This window comes from Monopterus albus, unplaced genomic scaffold (genome assembly GCF_001952655.1).
Source record: "Monopterus albus unplaced genomic scaffold, M_albus_1.0 scaffold223.1, whole genome shotgun sequence".
Lineage (NCBI taxonomy): Eukaryota > Metazoa > Chordata > Actinopteri > Synbranchiformes > Synbranchidae > Monopterus > Monopterus albus.
The window spans coordinates 667,032-687,041 of NW_018128103.1; the positions used below are offsets into that span (position 1 = coordinate 667,032).

At 41.9% G+C, this 20,010-nt stretch overlaps 2 protein-coding genes across 4 annotated transcripts in view; one reads left to right on the forward strand and one right to left on the reverse strand.

Moving 5' to 3' along the window:
- On the forward strand, positions 1-15,053 carry acot11a (acyl-CoA thioesterase 11a). 2 transcript variants are annotated; one of them, XM_020619596.1, is made up of 17 exons: positions 1-251; positions 3,338-3,535; positions 3,688-3,757; positions 3,860-3,920; positions 4,709-4,813; positions 5,057-5,192; positions 5,773-5,864; positions 6,134-6,195; positions 6,734-6,853; positions 7,002-7,140; positions 9,143-9,198; positions 9,688-9,754; positions 11,585-11,668; positions 12,692-12,825; positions 13,210-13,377; positions 13,479-13,605; positions 13,705-15,053. In XM_020619596.1, exons 2-17 carry the CDS (start codon positions 3,346-3,348, stop codon positions 13,927-13,929), a joined length of 1,836 nt encoding a protein of 611 aa, XP_020475252.1. In that variant the 5' UTR covers positions 1-251; positions 3,338-3,345; the 3' UTR covers positions 13,930-15,053. The 2 variants fall into 2 exon arrangements, with proteins under 2 accessions (XP_020475252.1, XP_020475254.1); XM_020619598.1 differs by lacking the exon at positions 1-251 and adding an exon at positions 779-828.
- The window catches only part of fam151a (family with sequence similarity 151 member A), a 21,168-nt gene continuing 16,150 nt past the window's right edge, over positions 14,993-20,010 (reverse strand). For both annotated transcript variants that reach the window (XM_020619595.1, XM_020619594.1), the window contains 6 exons: positions 19,803-19,879; positions 19,329-19,465; positions 18,352-18,513; positions 17,817-17,923; positions 17,210-17,389; positions 14,993-15,438 (listed from right to left, as the gene is read on the reverse strand). In XM_020619595.1, coding sequence (XP_020475251.1) covers positions 15,067-15,438; positions 17,210-17,389; positions 17,817-17,923; positions 18,352-18,513; positions 19,329-19,465; positions 19,803-19,879 — 1,035 coding nt within the window. In that variant the 3' untranslated portion in view covers positions 14,993-15,066. The remainder of the gene's footprint in view (positions 15,439-17,209; positions 17,390-17,816; positions 17,924-18,351; positions 18,514-19,328; positions 19,466-19,802; positions 19,880-20,010) is intronic.

Consider the following 20,010-nt stretch of genomic DNA (forward strand, 5'->3'; position numbering starts at 1 on the left):
TCACAGCCAAATTAACTTGAGGTGGGCTGGACATTTGCTGCAGAACTGCCAACTCCGCCATCGACCGCCCTCTGTCCATGGTCTCTTCACTAGAGATTCATTATTTAGCATGTGAGTAACTTTCCTGGAGAGGCAGACCAACCCAGGTACAAACACACTGCGTCTACGCCCTCAGACACACTGACAGCCGGAAAGACTACAAACACACCTCGGAGAAAGTACACACAAAGCGCTGCGGAGACTACAACGAGGTAATACATGTACTCAGTGTCCTGGAGTTCAAACTAAACTTTGCTGTGTAGAGTTTTTGTCAGGTTAGCAGAAGACACGCATAAACTACCGGAAGTCCTATGCTTTCATTTACAAATAACGCTATATAATGCGAGATTGGTAGTGTAATTTTATCTAACATTTAGTTTTCTTATCGATATCATGAAACCTCATGGTGTATTTGTTTGTAGTTTAGTATAGTTTTTCTTTTCTTGTTGTAATCCCATATTATCTAATGTTTAAGTGCAGGCTACAGACCTGTGTACCTCAATTTTAGCATGTTACAGATAAACCCACATATTGTTTCCAAATGTTTATTTTTCTCTGCTTATTTTGCCAGGCCATTCAAATATATGCAGCTTATCCATAATTATGCACTGGGACGCCATCGTTTCTTGGCTTTTTCACACTTAGTTTCTCTGAAAAACGACGTATAAACACGCCAACATTTGCTAGCATGTTGGCTAGATTGGTTTAGTTTGAAAAGGTGTGACCGGATTGGCCAGTACGTGTAGGGGGGTCTATGTTTGACTGGACACGGTTCCTGTCCACGGCCAGGTTTGTTCATCTTAATGTCACTTAGCACGTTAAAATGAACGTGCTTAAGCTTCGTGTTATTTCGGTGGCGTTCAATTGGCTAGCTAGTATGTGGATTGGCATGCAGCTAGCCGAATTAATCAGACGTGCACAGCTTACGTTTTGAAGTTAGTTGGCTAGCTAACAGCCAAAATAGTGGTTGGGTGATTAGCACATGTCTCTTCCTCCAGATCGATTTTCCATATGCACGTTCCGGTTTGATTAAACACAAGACGAGCCTTTTACACCGGGTGTCAGAGGCGGTGCTAGTCCGCTGCTCTGTGTGTGTGTGGCGGGCAGCGCAGCGTCACAGTACGGGCTGCTGGTGATCCTGTGTGTGTTAATACTGAACTGTTTCTTGGGGAAATGGTCCCAGAGAGGTATTTGTAAGCTGCTGTATTAATTCAAGGAAGAAAAACCTTTGAAAATATAACAACACTGAAACACAGGGGCATAAGAAGTTACTACTGGCAAAAAGAGAATTACAGGTAGTCTACCTAATTTGTCTTGGTTTTGCCAGCTAGGATTTCACTGAAAACACATTCACACAAATAACTTTTAAAAGAAGAAAAACACAACAAGCAACATCCAAAGTCACAGCACAGTTTTCAGTGGCATTCCTTCATCTAGGCATCAGCTTTTGTCACTGTATTTTATGCTCTACTTTTTCAATACTGAGGCATTCATCTAAAACCACCTTTTAATAACCGCACAGGTTAAAAAAAATCAAAATAAAATTATGAATGCTAAAATTTAGGCTGTTGACTTAAAGAAGAAGGCATACCTACATTTAGCACTTTAGAAAAAGAAACCGTGGGGGGGACAACAAATGTTGAATCTTTTCTGAAGGTGTATGTTTCTAGTATTTGTATTTGGGCCATGAGGGGGACAGCTCCTTGCTGTTAACTGACTTTGTATTGGGTGAAGGCATCTCTTTGACAAATTATTATTATTTATTTTACAAAAAAGTGAAAAAGCCTAAAAGCTGCTGTGTGCTGGGATGCACTACCAACAAGGCAAAGAACCCAGGGTCACTGTTTTAAAAGCTGCTGGAAATAACCTAAGCTTTCAGAGGACAAAATGGATAAGGCATTAGCAGGAACAGTCAGGAAACGGGGATCCGGACACTTGCATCTGCAAGGCATCCTGGTATGATTGCAGGAACCTTAACTAACTACAGTAGCTTACTAGCACGTAGCACGAGGGAGGAAAATTAGCATTTCAATTTATTTATATCCAAAATTGATAAGGTGCAGTTGACTTCAGTGTACCCACTGAAGTCCCTGTTTTGTCTTTAAACCAGTATATGTGCCTCTCTACACACCATAAGAGCAGACATTTAACCAATAGCTGTTCACTGCTCTGCCTGCATGCACCCCCTCTCTCCTGGTGTTCCTGGAACTTGATTTTAGTGCTACCTCCCGGGGGGTGCCGAGTGTTGGCTCCCAGAAGGCTTGACATGTTTCATTAGGCTACTATAAAGGAGAAACCCTCATAGGTATAGAAATATAAAGGGGGCCGAGGTTCTGAATAACTCTTCTAAAGACTGGTGTGTGTGCTTCCAGTCAGTGATCAGAACAAGATGGGACCAGAATGTACAGGCCAAGATTAGTTGTTCTTTTTAGATTAGTTGTTCTTGTTGTGTCTCTTCTGTAGAGGAGTAATGAAGAATCATAAAGAAGGAAACGTGGTCTTTCACTCTGTTTGGCAAACCTTCTTGATTACTTTGCTCCATTTCTCTTTAATACAAAGTGCCTAGTATTAGTATTATGCTCAAGAGTTAGAAGAAGATAAAGATTTTCATCAATCTGTTGTGGCTGTTTTAAAATAACATTTTATTTGGAGGAATCTGTAGAGCTGTTGCTGTTTTCATTTAAATTCTTTCCTCACAGTGCAAAACCTCGTATGTATGCCCTTACTGTATGTATCATAGTGCAGTAAGCCGTGATAGCTTTCCTTGCTCGTATATTGAATCTTTTATCTATTGATTGAGGGGAAATTTTATCATCAGATTTACACCATCATGACAGTTTTGATGGTTTCTGTAAATTGCGTAATTTTAGTTTTTTGCCAGATCTTGAGAGACAAATTTAAAAATGGGTTTGCCCTGTTCTTGAGATGGTTGTCTAGTGTTTTATCAGAAACAGTAGCTTGAAGTTGGGCCCCATTGGTTATTACCTGGACTAACTGCTTCCACCTGGGACAATCAGCAGGTTTGGGCTGCATAATAATACTCTGGCACACATCAGACCCCCATTCTTCCATGTTCTCTTTAAGTTGTAGGGTTTTCCTCCATTCCTTATATTCCTGAATATAGGTTTGTTCATTCCATGAACTGCCTGTCACTTCCACAAATGGCGTATTGTAACAGTAGTGGCAACAGAATATTCACTTTGACCGATTCAACCACTGAGCTTAAACTTAGAGATGGAGTGAGAGTCTCTCTTTACATCTGCTTTTTGGGGGCTAAAAAGCCTTTCTTGTTCCTCAGTTTTAAAGATGAGTTCTCGAGGGTCAGGGGATGTGGAGGAAGAAGAGGAGGAGGAGGAGGAGGAAGAAGAGGCAGAGAACATCAACCCGACAGAGGTGAAGATGAGTCAGATCGTGATGCCTTGTCACAGCAATCATCGACAGGAGCTGAGCGTGGGACAACTGCTCAAATGGATGGACTCCACTGCTTGCCTCTCGGGTAAGATGGGTGTGTGAGCAAAAGAAATTCAGTGACTATTAGTCACTCGGTGTGTGTTGAAATGACTTTGGTTCATCTGTGAGTGTCCAGTGTTTGTTGTAACCACAGACAAACCAGACAGGAAATGACATTTCTGTGTTTCTCATGGGCAGCTGAGAGACATGCTCAAAGTCCTTGTGTCACTGCTTCAATGGATGACATACACTTTGGACACACCATCAGGTAACAGGAACTGTGTGTACTGAGGGCGTGGGTCCTCTGAAACTGCTAGTTTGTGTGTGTGTGTGTACATTTTATACTCATTCTTCCTTTCTGCCTCTACAGAGTGGGTCAGGTGGTGAACATCAAAGCCAAGGTCAACAGAGCCTTTAACACCAGTATGGAGGTCAGAGAACTTTGTTCTTGCAACATGGCAGTAATGTGTTACACTGAAGTGTTTCTCCAGACAAAGAAACATGCAGTTACTTTAGTTCATACCCTGTAGTAAAGAGAAACCTATGCCACAATGTCAGACTTGTTCTAGCAGGCTACAGATTTTGGTATTTTGTTTTGGTAATTCAGCAGTGAACAAATAAAGCAATAATGTCTGTCTAGAATCAGTGTCCTGCTTACACTTAATAATCCACAAACCTCACAATGAGCACTAGTTTATACACAAAGAACTAGCCCTGTCAAAGTGTTTGCACTGAGGTGAAGAGATGTTTTAGGGTGGAGGCAGAAATCTCAGAGACGATACAAATTTTCAATATGTAACTTCCTAACCATGTATTTTTCCAAGGTTGGGAGCCACCGGGGTCACGTAAACAAAGGGCCAGAGGACTACTGCTGAGCCAGTCCAACCAAATTATTTAAGCAGCTAATTGAAGATTTATCAAATCACCATGTAAAAACAATGTGGTAGTTTAAAAATGGAACTGTTTTGGTTCACAGCTTTCATATTTTTATTTTTGGCCACATTGTGCAGCTGTTTGCTGAAAAAGCTACTGTACATGAGTTGATCAGCAGCAAACAGCAGATAGTCTCAGAGACTGAACATATTGCAGGGTTCTTCTCCTCGATTCATTAGTTAATTTTGTCTGTTTCAAAGCTATCAAAAAGCTGGAGTGGATTTCCACCAAAATAAACAGTACTTCTAATTTGACCATGGGCTGTTGCTTATGTATTCCATGTCAGGTGGGCATCCAGGTGAGCTGTGAGGACCTGTTCCTTGATCGTCACTGGAGGGTTTGTCACGCCTACGCCACCTTCGTTACCCAGCGCACCAGCACTGGAAATAAGGTAGTGGGCTGTATGGATTGTCCAAAATGATTTTGAAGACCTTATGAAACATGTTTCTGAGGATGTGTGTGTGATGTGGTAGGTGTAAACCTGCACGGCTAGGTTAAAACCTGTAGTGAAGAAGAAAAATGCAATGCAGAATGAATGTAAAAACAGATTCAGATGTCTTTTGTTGAAATTGAACAGTCTGCACGTGTGTGTGTGCTTGTTCTCCCATTTACATTTACTGGCATTACCTCACAGGTGATCCTGAAGCCCATTGTACCACACACTCAGAAAGAGCAAGTTGAACACAGTGTGGCAGCTGAGAGACGGAGGGTCAGGATGGTGCACGATGACATCATCAAAGCCCTGCTCTCTGATGCATCTATCCAGCAGGGTGGGTGTGATGCACATTGCCACAGTGCAGCATACAGCAGACCTTGTCACAGTGTGCTGTAGATGTTTTTCCTGATAAAGCAGATACTCTAAGCTGCTATGAGCTGAGAGACTTATAGCAGGGTTCAGCCTGTTGCTGAATGTGGCTGAGAAAGTGCAGAGCAGCAGCTGAGTACAGAGTACCAAGGCTTTAAATATAGTGCAGTAGTAATGAAATGTGACTGTCGTCTAATAACTCGTATCACTTTGTTTGATGCCACTTGCTGGAAACAGCAGCTCATATGCTAAACTGAAGGCGCACTGTTGCACTGGATGACACGTTCCTTTATTACAAAGGATACACACACTGTGGTTTATTTTGAATTATAATCACACACACGCTGTCCTGCTGCCTGAAATACTCACCAGGGGAACCAGATGTGGATGATGAAGATGGAAAAATCATCTTCAGAAGGAACGTGGGGCTGAGGGCGACAGACAAGATAGAAAAGTCAGCAAAAACTGAGAAAACCACATCTTTTCATGAGATTGTTGACAATAAATAACAACCATGTCCTTGTGTGTGTGTGTGTGTGTGTCAGCTGACACCTCAGCAGTAGACAAGGCGGTGGCGGCAGAGAGGACTAAGGTGGAGAGTGTTGAGCTGGTTCTACCCCCACATGCCAACCACCAGGTTACTTATTTGTGTTTCTTTGTGTCTGCCTCTCAGGAAGGAGCGAGATCTGCAGTTATTTTCTGATTTGATAATATAGTTCATGGCATTTAATGATATTTTGATAGTGTTGTACTAAGACTCCAAGATGCCGTTGTGTGACATAATGTGAATCTAAGCTTTAGGTATTCAGTGAATTCAGAGGCTTTTACTCTTCGTGCACTGTGTCGCTTTATAAGTAGCTTTCTTTTCTCACAGCCTCTTCTGTCTTCTCCATGTCTGACCACCAGGTGAACACATTTGGAGGACAGATCATGGCCTGGATGGTGAACGTAGCTATAATTGCTGCCAGGTACAATCACACACACATTTTAAATGCTTGCTTTGACTCCACCAAGGTTTCATAGAGGTTACATATACAGAATCACTCACAGTCATACATGTTTACTGTTCCTGGGTGTCAGAAGTAGGTTAGGATCACGTGAACTGATAAAGTGTATGGTTTTAGATGCCCGCGTCTACAGCTGAAATGGCTGAATGATATTTGAATGAATGATAAAAATAACTGGCAAATGCTTATTGTTAGGTAGTGGCGAAGAGACACAACACTGGCATAGAAACCCTACCGCTAACTAGTGTTTTGGCGGTGTGATTGCAGGCTGGCACAGACACCGGTGCAAAAGTTCATAACACCGTAGGCCATAATACATAACCTACATCATAGGCGCTATGTAGATTCAACGCAGAACCATAAGTCAAACTAAATGAGCCCACAGTCTAACTTAATTTAGACCTACGTCTTATTTACCGGACAAATATATTAATTCCTGTGGGTACATAACAGGGGAAACGCAGTGTGTCCAGCTTATGTTGTAATCTTCTCTGTGCAGTCGCCTCTGTCAGGCTCATCCAACTCTTCGGACCATTGACATGTTTACGTTCAGAGGACCCTCTCAAGTTGGAGACAGACTTCTGCTGAGAGCTATTGTCAACAATGCCTTCAAAAACAGGTATCAGCAGAGCCAGAATGGGTCATAAAGACAGAAAATAAGGTCAGATGAGAAAAAAGCATCTTTTGAGAAAACATGACAACAGCTCAATATTAAAAACTAAAATCTGGAATCAAAGCAGGAGTCAACCAAATGTGTGATGTTGCAGCATGGAGGTGGGGGTGCGGGCCGAGGCTTACCAGAAGGATGGGCCTAACCGACATATAAACTCTGCTTTCATGACCTTTGAGGTGCTGGACGACCACGGGAAGCTATGTATGTTACCACAGATACGACCCGAACCACTGGTGAGTTAGCCAACAGAATGAATCACTGATGGACACTTGATTTACCACAAATGGTTTTATGCACATTATGCTGTGATTCAGTAAGGTAGGACAGAAAGAAACTTTATTTTTTCTGCTCTAAAAGACCCATTTGATGAGGGAAGTTACTGTAATGGCAGTTTGTTGAGGAAGCACAAAAACTAAGTGATGGTACATCGAAATATGTCCTGACATGCAAAAATATCAAACATGGCAGAGGGAAAGAAGTCACACCTGTTTGTATTAAGGCCTGACTTCCAGGTCGATTCAGTCCTTTTTTTCATACTGTGGACAGTAGAGCATGGTTTTGAATTAGTCTTGTCATTTTACCATTGATAGAAGCATTAAAGTTCCACTCTTGTTTAACACCTCGTCTCATACCATTTCAGAACATTTGATAGAATGACAGTATCTCTTCTTTTTTTTTTTTTGTTGATCCATAACAGAAGACCAGGAGCTTGTGTCTTTAACAGCTGGCTAAACACAAGGCTCGGGCTGCTGCCAGAAGCCAAAGCTGTAGCTAACAAGCTGCTAATAATAGTACATGTCTCACACCATCACATAGTGTCAGCTGCATGGTAACTGTATAACTAGTGTAAAGAAGCTCAAGGGTCTGGTTTACATACAGATAGCATGAACTCAAATATATTTGCTGTCGACAGGTACAACTTTCGCTTCCTGGTGCTATTGAGACCAGAGGTTCCAGATTTCTCCAGAACTCTAGAAAAGCCATAAACCATTTTTGGCTGTGTGAATGTGTCATGTCACATATACAGTCTGCCCAAATCTCTTTCACACTCAGGTTATTTTGGAGGAAACAGATATCTGCCCCCTTCAGCAGAGGAATGTGAAAACAGCCTGTCAGTAACAAACTATGCAACTACAACAGTCAGCATAGTGGAGGGATGATATTTATGGGGTATAAAAATTAAAAATAAAACTTTTTTTTTTTTCAGGGGAGTGGTTCTTTAACCACTTTTTAATCTTTTAAAATCAAGCGTGCATGTTATTTCACACTATTTACCCTGAGAAACAAGGATAAACTACATGCTTCTCTGCCTATCCACTGTGGAGCAGGCTGTAAACACACAGCACTGATATTTTATTAACTTATGAAGTTGTTATTGATGTAGATGTTGGCAAACAGCGACCGAACCAGAACAGTGAAACTGCAGGCCATAAACAGTGAGATGAAGGACACCGCAGTAGACTCTCATGCTGAAGTTGCCCCCATGTAACCTCTGACACGAGTGTTGCAGTGCTGGGCCTGAAGAGGAGGGAGCAGAGATCAGAGGCACAAACTCGACATGACTCGGCATGTGGGAAGCATGTTGCACAATACAACACAGTGAGGGAGCGAGCTTTTGCTGTGAAGCAGCTCTTATTGCTGTGTCCTCCTCTAGGTTTGAGTCACACTGAGAAGAGTTTAGCTGGTGGGTGAAAGGTGCTACATTTATGGCTTGTTATACTGGGAAAGAACTGATTATCAGCATAAACAAATTTTACAAAATGAAAAAACAAATGATAGTAAAACAGTAGGCTGCAGCTGTTGGGAAATACAAAATAAGCAAATGCACATCTCAGCTGAGTTCTTATTTGTTTACTGTGATCACAACTCGAGGTGTGCTCTGCTAATTTTACCCATCAGCATCATTACTAACCGTGCAGTACTAGAGTGCTACTCAGTCTTAAAACTGTGGCATGAGGAGGAGCTGACCACGACTTTGGGATTATTTTGACTGGGGAGTGTTTTACAAATGGAGGAACGGCGTGTGAAAGATGTGGGTGCTCACCTGACAGGGACTGTCTATAACAAGACACTAGAAAGTTGAATTATGGCAGCTATAGGATCCACTGATCTGGAAGTTGAAGCTAAAGGTTCCAGCCTTCTGCGATTCCAAACCGGACAAGAGGACATGGAGAATGGACAGCTGAACTGAGCTGTTTATTTAGCCCCCTCTCTGTCACTATCTTGCATTTACAGGAAGGGGAGAGGAGGTTTCAAGAGGCCATAGCTAGGAAGAAGATCAGACTGGACAGGTAAACCATCTCTCTACCCCTGTGTCGAGCACATATCTTCTGAGCTCATAGATCCATGTCTTTTTTTGGGCGGGGGGGGGACTAAAAATAAGAAGGATTGAACTAGTCTGGAAAGAGCACAGCCTGCAGAGATGTCGGCGTGCAGCACAGCCCTCTGCAGTGTGCCCCACTCTCATGCTGTTGGTCTGCATGAAACATCTCAGTGCTGGTCTACAGTGCCACTAGTGGTCAGAAACTCTGCAAGGTACTCTAATAGAATTTAGTAAACAGTACTCTCTAAGCAAAAGCGGGCTGTGTTTCAGTAGATTTAGATTTGTTTAACAGTAATAAAGGCAAATACAAGACTGCCCAGCCAGCTTTGCTTGTGGATTGATGATCATGTATTTTTGCATTCATGTATTGGAGTTGTGAAGAATTTTGCTCAGACTAAAGGTTTATTGGACTATGAAACCCCTCAGTTTTCCTTTTGTTTTCCTTTTGCTGTTTCAGAAAGTATATCATTTCCCGCAAGCAGGGTGAGGTCCCTCTGTCTGTGCCTTGGGACCCCAGAAACCAGGTGAGGTCCAGAAACCACTCAGGACCTGGAACACTTGCTGATGAGTAAGACATTCATTACAGCTCATTTTGGTTGAAAGGTTCACCTAGGGAGAGGAGTGGCTATATGGACGGTGCCGACTACACTGTGCACGGGTTCATTGGCTGAACCTTTTGACCACCTGTGTTGGTGCATACAAATCTAGCCACAAGGGTTTCAGGCCAGTGACTTCTGTGCTGGTCCCAAGCCTGAATAAATAGGGTTGCGTCAGGAAGGGCATCCGACATAAAACATGCCAAATTTAAACATGCAAATCATCAGTGTGAATTAAGAGGAGAGGAAAGACAGAAAAGAAGACCAAGTGGTGGAAGTTGCAAATGAAAGAATGTTGTGAGGAATTCAGACAGAAGTTGAGACAGGCTTTGGGTGGTCAGGAAGAACTTCCAGATGACTGGGAAACTACAGCAGAAGTGATCAGGGAGACAGGTAGGAAGGTGCTAGGTGTGTCATCTGGATGGAGGAAAGAAGATAAGGAAACGTGGTGGTGGAACGAGGAAATACAGGACAACATTCAGAGGAAGAGGCTAGCTAAAAAGAAGTGGGACATAGAAAGGACTGAAGACAGTAGACAGGATTACAAGAAATTGCAGCGTAGAGTGAAGAGGGAGGTGGCAATGGCCAAACAGAAAGCATATGATGAGTTGTATGCCAGGTTAGACACAAGGGAAGGTGAGAAGGACTTGTACAGATTAGCAAGACCGAGAGAGAGAGATGGGCAGGATGTGCAACAGATAAGGGCGATTAAAGACAGAGATGGAAAGGTGCTAACAAGTAAGGAGAGTGTGCAGAGAAGATGGAAGGAGTATTTTGGAAAATGAGAGGGAAAGAAGGGGGGAAGAGGTAAATGTTATAGAGCAGGAAGTAGCAAAGATTAGAAAGGATGAGGTGAGGAAGGCTTTGAGGAGAGTGAAGAGTGGAAAGGCTGTTGGTCCAGATGAGTTTTCCTGTCTGAGTTGGCTGCAAGTTTGAATGTTAGACCCGAGCAGAATGTTCCTAATATTCTGACTCTCTCACGTATGTAGCTGGGGAGGACTAAACTATAGAGACACCTCTGAATATAACATAGTCCTGTACACCACCTTTAACTATGACCTCAGTAATAAACATAGTGTTGAATTTATACATTTATGACAATTTCACTAAAAACTGAAACATTCTGAGCTTCATAAACACAGATGTTAAGGTGGAAGTGTTACACTGAAGTACATACGGTTGTATAGGTGTACCTAATAAAGTGGCCGGTGACTGTGTATGAGGCACAACTGCAAATGTTTTTGATTGGTAGCGCTAAAATGGAAAACTCACTGTCATAATCCTTTTCACCTGATGTAGGAATATTTAGACTCAGAATTTGAACACTTGTGTAAATAAAGAATAGGTCTCTGCAGGTTGATGTTCATACTGAAATTAATTAAATGAATAATAAATAACTGCATGAAAATGAGAAATGTATGCAGAAAATCTGTCATAGATGGGAAATGCATACCAGTAATTTAAAGTGTATTTGATTAGTAAAACTACCAAGACAAAGAATCGGGTTTGTGCAGTACAAGGCAGACATGAATAATAATGGTGAGGCACTTTTTACAGTTGAATTATGTGATTTTTATCAGATGACTGACACAATATGTTCTCCTTTACATCTTCTGATGAACAATGGGTTTGTGCTCTTCTCGAAGCAGAATCAGAGGAGACATATAACCACCAAAAGGGGAGCATCTGCTCCATGTCCTTGCATGAATGTTTGCTATTGTACTGTGTGTGTGTGTGTGTGTGTGTGTGTGTTTCCAGGTGTACCTAAGCTACAACAATGTGACAGCTCTGAAGATGTTGGCAGCTAGAAACAGCTGGTGCCTCAGCTCTGAGAAAGACAAGGTATCTGCTGTGCTGTTTATTTTTCCTTCTCTGTCAGGGTTTTGTGGCAAACCTTTTATGAACATTAAACCATAGCCTTCATTGTGAAGGTAGGTCCTCGCAATCTACCAAAGAATGTAGGGATTTGAGATGCTCACATGTGGAGTTACTTGTCCAGCAAACCGAGTCTTTATGAGACCATGTAAAATAACAGGGACTACCCCTTCTGGCTAGCCATACAAAAAGAGGTTAGCTGGAAATATGATTAGTAATAATCTCATCATTTACCAGGTAGGGATTGGTTCAGCTTTAGTGCCTGAGATGGAAGCACAAAACATCACAGGTTCACTTTAGGTGCACATGTTTATTTCTAACACTACTATGACAAAGATTAAACAGTACGGCTAATATGAAACAAAGACACACAAAATGGAAATGGAGAATGAAAGAACAAGTCAGTGCTGAGTGAACTTATGAGTTCAGGCATAATTTGGAATGACTGAATAAAATGACAGCTGTGAGAAGACCTGGTCAAATCAACAGCACAATCTGCATACAGCCCCAAATCAGAAAAATTTGGGATGGTACGTAAAATTAAAATTGAAAATGGTGATTTGTCATCATCTGTGTCCTGTATTACATTGAAAATGATACAGCAGCATTCAGAAGTGTAAGCGACCTTTGCAGGGCACTGACACGACACCAGACAATGACAGACTCTGGCTTTTGGACTTGTTGCTGGTAACAGTCTGGATGGGCCTTTTCACCTTTGGTCCAGAGCACACGGGGTCCCTTTCTTCCATAACGACCTCAAACACTGATTCATCTGACCACAGTACACATTTCCACTGTGCGATAGTCACAGTACAGCTTTAAGCAGCATTTATGGATGTAACTACATATTGTAGTGCCTGACACAGGTGAGCCAAAGTCATCCTGGTGATGTTTATTCCAGGCTGTTAGTATGTACCTGGGTCAGTGTGTTTGTTGAATTTCTCTGCAGGAGAACACCGTATTTGAGTGATGGTGATTCTTTGTTTCCAGGTTCGTCTTTACACCCTGGAGCAGAAGTCCATGTTGAGTTTCAAGGTGGAATCAGAGGTGGATGTTCCTGCTCAGAGAGCCTTTGCTCTGCTGGCTGAGCTGAGCAACAGATCAAGCTGGGACAAACATTATCAGTAAAGCTTTGATACACACACACACTTATAAAAAATCATTTCAGGATTGACAAACTGTCTCTTCACTGGGTGTAAAAAGGTTGGGGTATACTGTGTGAATGATTCAGGGATGTCAGGGGACGAACAGTAAGGAAGAGGACACAGCTTTTAAAGTTCAAAAAGGATGGGCTTTTTATTCACCCAAAAATAAGGAAAAAATACAAACATCAATATCAACTAAACTGGGCCCTAAAAGAGGTCAACAAAAGATGAGGAAACTCAAAATACAGCAAACTGAACTGCACAGTACCTCAAACAAAAACCAAATGGCACGAATGGGGAATATATATACTGGGTGGCCATTATATCTCACCAGTGGCATCTCTGTCCTTTTTTTTAAATCAGGAAATGTGAGTTGATTCATCAGGTGGACGATGATGACTTCTTGTATTATGTGGTAACTCCATCGGTGGGTCATGGCGCTGTAGGCTCTCCGACTTCAGCCAGTCAGGGAGAGGGAATTCTCCAGGACTTCATCCTCTTGGCTTCCAGGAGGAAGCCGTGTGGCAGTGGGTCAGTAGAATGACTGGCTGGAAGGTCTTAAAGACGGGTCCAGGGTCGATCACCACTGTCCTGCAGGAGTAAATGTCGCTTTTTGTGGTTTTCCTCCTCAGAGATCCATACGTCATTGCTCTACGCTCAGTGTCCCTGCCCACTCACCCCCCCACAGAGGGATATAACAGAGGAGAGGTTCTGTGTGCTGGATTTACCATACTGGAGACCAAAAATGACACATCATTGGTAAGGCAAATCATTCTAGCTGATTACACAGGTGAATTTTATATAAACTGTAATCGTAACCAACTTGACCATTATTGTTTGCTTCTTTTTTTTTTTCAGATCAGTTACTATAACCAGGCGTCTGCAGAGGTTGTTCCCTACATCTCAACAGATATTGCTGGCCTCTCCTCCTCCTTCTACCACACCTTCTGCTCCTGCAGCCAGTATCTCAGCAAGAACAGGCTGCAGTGCACTTCTGAGGAGCAAACTGACCAATACCAGGCCACAGATAGAGACAGCCCCACCTGTGAGAATGGAGCGGCACTCATTGGCACCCAGTTGTAGACAGTCTGTTGTGCTTTCCACACCAGCCTACATCACAGAGTGTAGAGCGAGATCACTGCTGTTTATACAGCAAGGTACAGTTAATACCGTCACAGGAGTTACACAGTCAACAATGGATGATACTTGCATTAAAAAGTTTTAAAACTTTTTTTGAAGGCATTAGAGTAGGTCAGCAGAACAGATGGGTTAGAAAAGATAACACTGAAGTGAGTAAAGAACAACTGTGACTTGGAGATTTAATGCTCACTCTAATACACAAGAAGCAGATGTTAGACCCCATTCCATAAAAAAGTCTTATTCAACATTACGTATTCTATTTGGACATAAATGAATCAGTGTGGTCTGTGTCACCCTGTGTCTCTCTTAAGTCTGGTACACCTAAGGTGAATGCTCATGTAATTGTAAATCTAACAAAGCCTGGGGTTTTTGGGTGGTGCAGGGTTTATTTACAGTAGAAAGAAGTGGTGAGAGGATTGCACCCATTTGCTAACAGCAATCAGCACAACTGAATGGTTTTCACAGGACTTGAACGGTTTCAACAACATTTCTTTGCTCTGTGTGCTTCTGGTCAGAATCCAGTGGTAAACTACATAACATGACACTTTATCTTCGAGTCACTTTGTTAGTAACATATTACCTTGTAAAATTTGCAGTGGTAAAAACTGATAACAGAGAACAAACGTAGACTGGAGAACTTGTTTTGAATGTCTGCACTCAAAAGTCTGTTTTATTTCATAATGTCGTCTACAATAGTGAGACAGTAGATTCAAAAGGAGACATCCATGAAACATGATCATGCAATAATATTTCATTGAGTTTTATTTCACAAATTGATTTATTTACATATGTCATCCAATTTATTGTGTTTAACTTGTTGGCTCCATAGGATCCCTGTATGTTAACTCAGTCCTGGGAAGTATAGTCATGAAAATCAGCTTAGGCACTCTGCTCTGTCATGTATAACCTTACATTGATAGATCTGTTGTGAGCCCATATCGGTTGATAACAGTCCTCCAATATATTGGTCAGGCTGTGATTAGTTGCAACATTCTGAATGTTGTACTGTAAAAATTAACTGTGTGCAATGACGCTGCAGTGCAGGTGGCACTGATGTAGATAATTGTCTAACCACATTCATTAAAGAGGAACCTGTATAAAACAAATAGCCTTTTTGAGTACTGTAGTTTGTGCCCAGTCACAGGACTGGTGAGATATCACATATAGGTGTGTGTTGACTCTTCCTGCACGCTGAATCATCTCTTCTTTCAAGACTGCAGAAACTGCTGCAGTGTTCTTGGTGTCCTCCTCCACTATAAGGTCATATTTGTCTGTCATTCTCATTAGAGAGTGAAGCTCCTCCTGTCCTTTGGGCAGTGACATTGTGTTCAGATGTAGAGCCACCCTCTGAGACAAGCCCGTCACTATTGCTGGGATCTGAAGCAGCCAGTTCTGCTCAGTCAGGACAAGGGTGACATAGGGGAACAGCCTCTCTACTGTGGATACAAATTCCTGAAAGTGAAAGGAAATTACAATGTGAGCAAATCCAGTGCAGATGCTGTGTGTCAAGCCACATATCTCCTCTTTGCTTGGGTGAAGACAGGGTTCAGGGATGCTTTGTGTTAAGGGAAGGTTAGGTCTGGAACATGGTGTTGCTTATCGTGGGGCTCTGAAGATGTATGATGGCACGGTCTGACACCCCCCTCTTTGGGGCTAGATAATGGTTAAACATCATTTAACTTGTACTGAGCTTCCACATGAAGCTCTCATTGTTTGGCACATTTAATTGTGTATTATTGACTGACTTACAGTGCCTTGCGAAAGTATTCGGCCCCCTTGAACTTTGCGACCTTTTGCCACATTTCAGGCTTCAAACATAAAGATATAAAACTGTAATTTTTTGCGAAGAATCAACAACAAGTGGGACACAATCATGAAGTGGAACGAAATTTATTGGATATGTCAAACTTTTTTAACAAATAAAAAACTGAAAAATTGGGCGTGCAAAATTATTCAACCCCCTTAAGTTAATACGTTGTAGCGCCACCTTTTGCTGCGATTACAGCTGTAAATCGCTTGGGGTATGTCTCTATCAGTTTTGCACATCGAGAGACTGAAATTTTTGCCCATGCCTCCTTGCAAAACAGCTCGAGCTCAGTGAGGTTGGATGGAGAGCATTTGTGAACAGCAGTTTTCAGTTCTTTCCACAGATTCACGATTGGATTCAGGTCTGGACTTTGACTTGGCCATTCTAACACCTGGATATGTTTATTTGTGAACCATTCCATTGTAGATTTTGCTTTATGTTTTGGATCATTGTCTTGTTGGAAGACAAATCTCCGTCCCAGTCTCAGGTCTTTTGCAGACTCCATCAGGTTTCCTTCCAGAATGGTCCTGTATTTGGCTCCATCCATCTTCCCATCAATTTGAACCATCTTCCCTGTCCACACACCAAACATGTGGAAGAAGGTGCTCTGGTCAGATGAAACCAAAATCGAACTTTTTGGCAACAATGCAAAACGTTATGTTTGGCGTAAAAGCAACACAGCTCATCACCCTGAACACACCATCCCCACTGTCAAACATGGTGGTGGCAGCATCATTGTTTGGGCCTGCTTTTCTTCAGCAGGGACAGGGAAGATGGTTAAACTTGATGGGAAGATGGATGGAGCCAAATACAGGACCATTCTGGAAGGAAACCTGATGGAGTCTGCAAAAGACCTGAGACTGGGACGGAGATTTGTCTTCCAACAAGACAATGATCCAAAACATAAAGCAAAATCTACAATGGAATGGTTCACAAATAAACATATCCAGGTGTTAGAATGGCCAAGTCAAAGTCCAGACCTGAATCCAATCGAGAATCTGTGGAAAACTGCTGTTCACAAACGCTCTCCATCCAACCTCACTGAGCTCGAGCTGTTTTGCAAGGAGGCATGGGCAAAAATTTCAGTCTCTCGATGTGCAAAACTGATAGAGACATACCCCAAGTGACTTACAGCTGTAATCGCAGCAAAAGGTGGCGCTACAACGTATTAACTTAAGGGGGTTGAATAATTTTGCACGCCCAATTTTTCAGTTTTTTTATTTGTTAAAAAAGTTTGACATATCCAATAAATTTCGTTCCACTTCATGATTGTGTCCCACTTGTTGTTGATTCTTCACAAAAAATTACAGTTTTATATCTTTATGTTTGAAGCCTGAAATGTGGCAAAAGGTCGCAAAGTTCAAGGGGGCCGAATACTTTCGCAAGGCACTGTATGTCAGATGGAAAGGTGCATGCCTTCATGTTGTGACTGTTCTGTAAACCCTCCATGCTGATCCAGACAGGCCGGTAGAGCATCTCTCTGCTGTAAGCTGAGTGCAGCAGTCTAAGAGAAGCTTCCAGAAGCTGCAGAGTGTGGACTCGCAGGTAAACACCCCAGGCTGCTTCAGCATTCTGCCCAAGCAGCTGCAGGACATCCTGTACACACATACACATTAGGTCTTATTTATTCACATGTACATTTTGGTGTGGAAGGAAATGACACTTCTTGAGTGATGATTATAGATAAAATAACACCTGTCTAATACTACTAATAAATGAACTCTAAAGCCATACAATACCCACTGTAAAACATCCACTGAAAAACATGGAGCTCAACCAGATATGTGGAACAATCACTGTACTACAGAGAGTGCTGAGTGTTTAGACCACTAAAAATGTTTGAACCTTCCAAACATACACTTAAACTATCAACTATAGGAAGGGTTCATGGTGATCTCGGAGTGAAGGATGGTAAACTGTTCATTGTATGACCCAGTCTCAATCAAATATAATTAAACAAAGAGAAAGCAACTGAAACAAGGGGTTTGCTCTGTCAGTAACAATCTGTTTGCCGTTACTGTACCTGCAGTGTGAGGGGCTCTGAGCTGGTTCCAGAACCTTCTACCAGTGGGGCGCCGGGCTGGTTGCTGTCAGAGGCCACCTGAACTACCAACATACCACCAGCTCCATCTGGACACATACAAGTGTAATAACCAAGCAGTGTTGGGAATCTACTTTGAAAGCAAAACTTAGCACACTGCCAATTACTTCACACTGGAAGAAACTGAAGTACAGTAAAGCTGCTCCAAGTAGAAATCTAGTTTGGTTACCTAAAGCTTCTTTCTCAGAGAAGGTAGTTCAAACTTCAGTGTTAAAAACATCATATTGACGATGTGGCTTTGCACAAGGACAACATTTCAAAGAATGTTGTATTTTATTGTAAACAAATCTATACTTTGTGTTGTCTGACATCTAAAACAGCAAATTATTGGTTTTATGCCTCTGCACTGCAATAGCCGTAGCCAGTAGCATTATATTTTCAGGTTGTCTTTCCCATTCAGACAATTTACTATTAGTCAAAGATGTAAAACGCACTGCTTTTTATCTGCACACTGCACCTGAAAACTGAGCCAACAGGGAGGCCTGATCAGTGACCGTGAACCAGCGGACAGCCAGGCTGCTGTGTTGTGTGGATTGGTAACTGGTGTGTGAGCTGGGAGTAGTGAGGAAGTCCATCAGGTCTCCTCCGGGATAGAACTGTCGCAGATGGAACTGCTGTCCTGTAAAAACAAACGATACAGCAAAAAACAAAACAGGGACTTCTTTTCCATCTAATAAAAATAAGGCAATGTTTTCAGTTTTGACTAATGGATCAGTAATGACATTGTCAGCCAATGTAACAACTGATATAAAGTATGTGATGAATGGAAGGGTGATTCTAAGTGTATGGCACTAGCTTGATGTTTTGTTTGCTCATTGTGATAATATTCCATCCAATACAACATCTTATCCCATGAGACACATCAGGCACTGAAGGTCTGCTGAAGACCTTATGGGAACTGAAGTTGGAGTTCTGTAACTTTTGCTAATGCCCAAATATTCATGTAGTTTTTTTTTTTTTAATATTTTCAGGCTATGTATTTAGTAAATGCCTAAAATGTTAACTTTTTCACACTTTTATGTTTTTCAGACAAATTTTATCCACTTTTCTAATATAAACAAAAAAATAAAGGTCACAAATTACTTAACTAATTTTTTATATTCTGAAGGGAACAGATGCAAATGGCATCATTCAGGAAAAACCATCACCAGCAATAAAGATCTACAGACACACTGGAGACATGTCCTGAGCACAAAAAACAGTAAAGCATGGCCTGAGGGTGGCCAAATATAAGCATAATATATTTTTAATTTTGGAATGAACTGTAATTTTTTAACACACCGTTTTCCTTTAGCTTTTAGATTTAATGAAGTTTAGCTTGAAGGTTTATTGAGTCGTACATGTCTAACTGGTTTCCCTGGTCCTGTGCTACATATCAAACTCCAGTTCCACTGCAAACTGGGTGACTGTTTCTGTGGCTGTCATCCTTCTTACTTGCAGCCTGTTTAAATGCAGAAAGAGTTGGTTCATATATATCATAGTAGACTCTGGCAGGGTGAGTGTTGTCACGGACGAACAGCAGGTCACTGATGTTTGGGTGAACCGAACCCTGCCACAAAGTCAGACTGAACCTGGAAACACAACCATAACTTCAGAACAGCCTCAGTGTCCTGTTGATTCATAGGGTTAGCACTGAAACACCAGAAGAACAAAATCACATTTGTGAGTTCTATTTTAAGTACTACGGTCAGTTATCTATGGCTTCAGACCATCTGAGCAATAAATGTTGAAGCCTTCATAAACTTATGTATGTTCTAATTAAGCTGAGAAAGAGCAAACTGCAAAGAGCAAATTATTCTGTGTGTGAAAATGCTGTGGATATCACTTCACTGCCTGCATTGACTAATGATAAATGACTAATGATAAATGACTGTCACTGTCATATCACAGATGGAAACTCCGTGTTACCGTGGGGACTGGCTGAGGAGCCAGCTGATGTGCTGCCAGCCACTGCGGACCAACAGGGCATGGACTGGGAATGTCACCTGAAGAAAGTTTGTAGAGTTGTCATTCACTTTCAGTTGTTACAGAGGTGATCATCACATATCAGTCATGTATCTGCTGATGCCTTGTTGTAATTACTGGAAACAAATGAGACCATAGTGCTGATGTTGCT

Excerpts from the sequence above, each read along its gene's own strand:
- acot11a (XM_020619596.1), top strand. The coding sequence starts at position 3,346 with ATGAGTTCTCGAGGGTCAGGGGATGTGGAGGAAGAAGAGGAGGAGGAG. Across the intron at positions 7,141-9,142 it reads AGATACGACCCGAACCACTG|GAAGGGGAGAGGAGGTTTCA; the intron begins GTGAGTTAGCCA and ends TTGCATTTACAG. Across the intron at positions 12,826-13,209 it reads AGCTGGGACAAACATTATCA|GAAATGTGAGTTGATTCATC; the intron begins GTAAAGCTTTGA and ends TTTTTAAATCAG.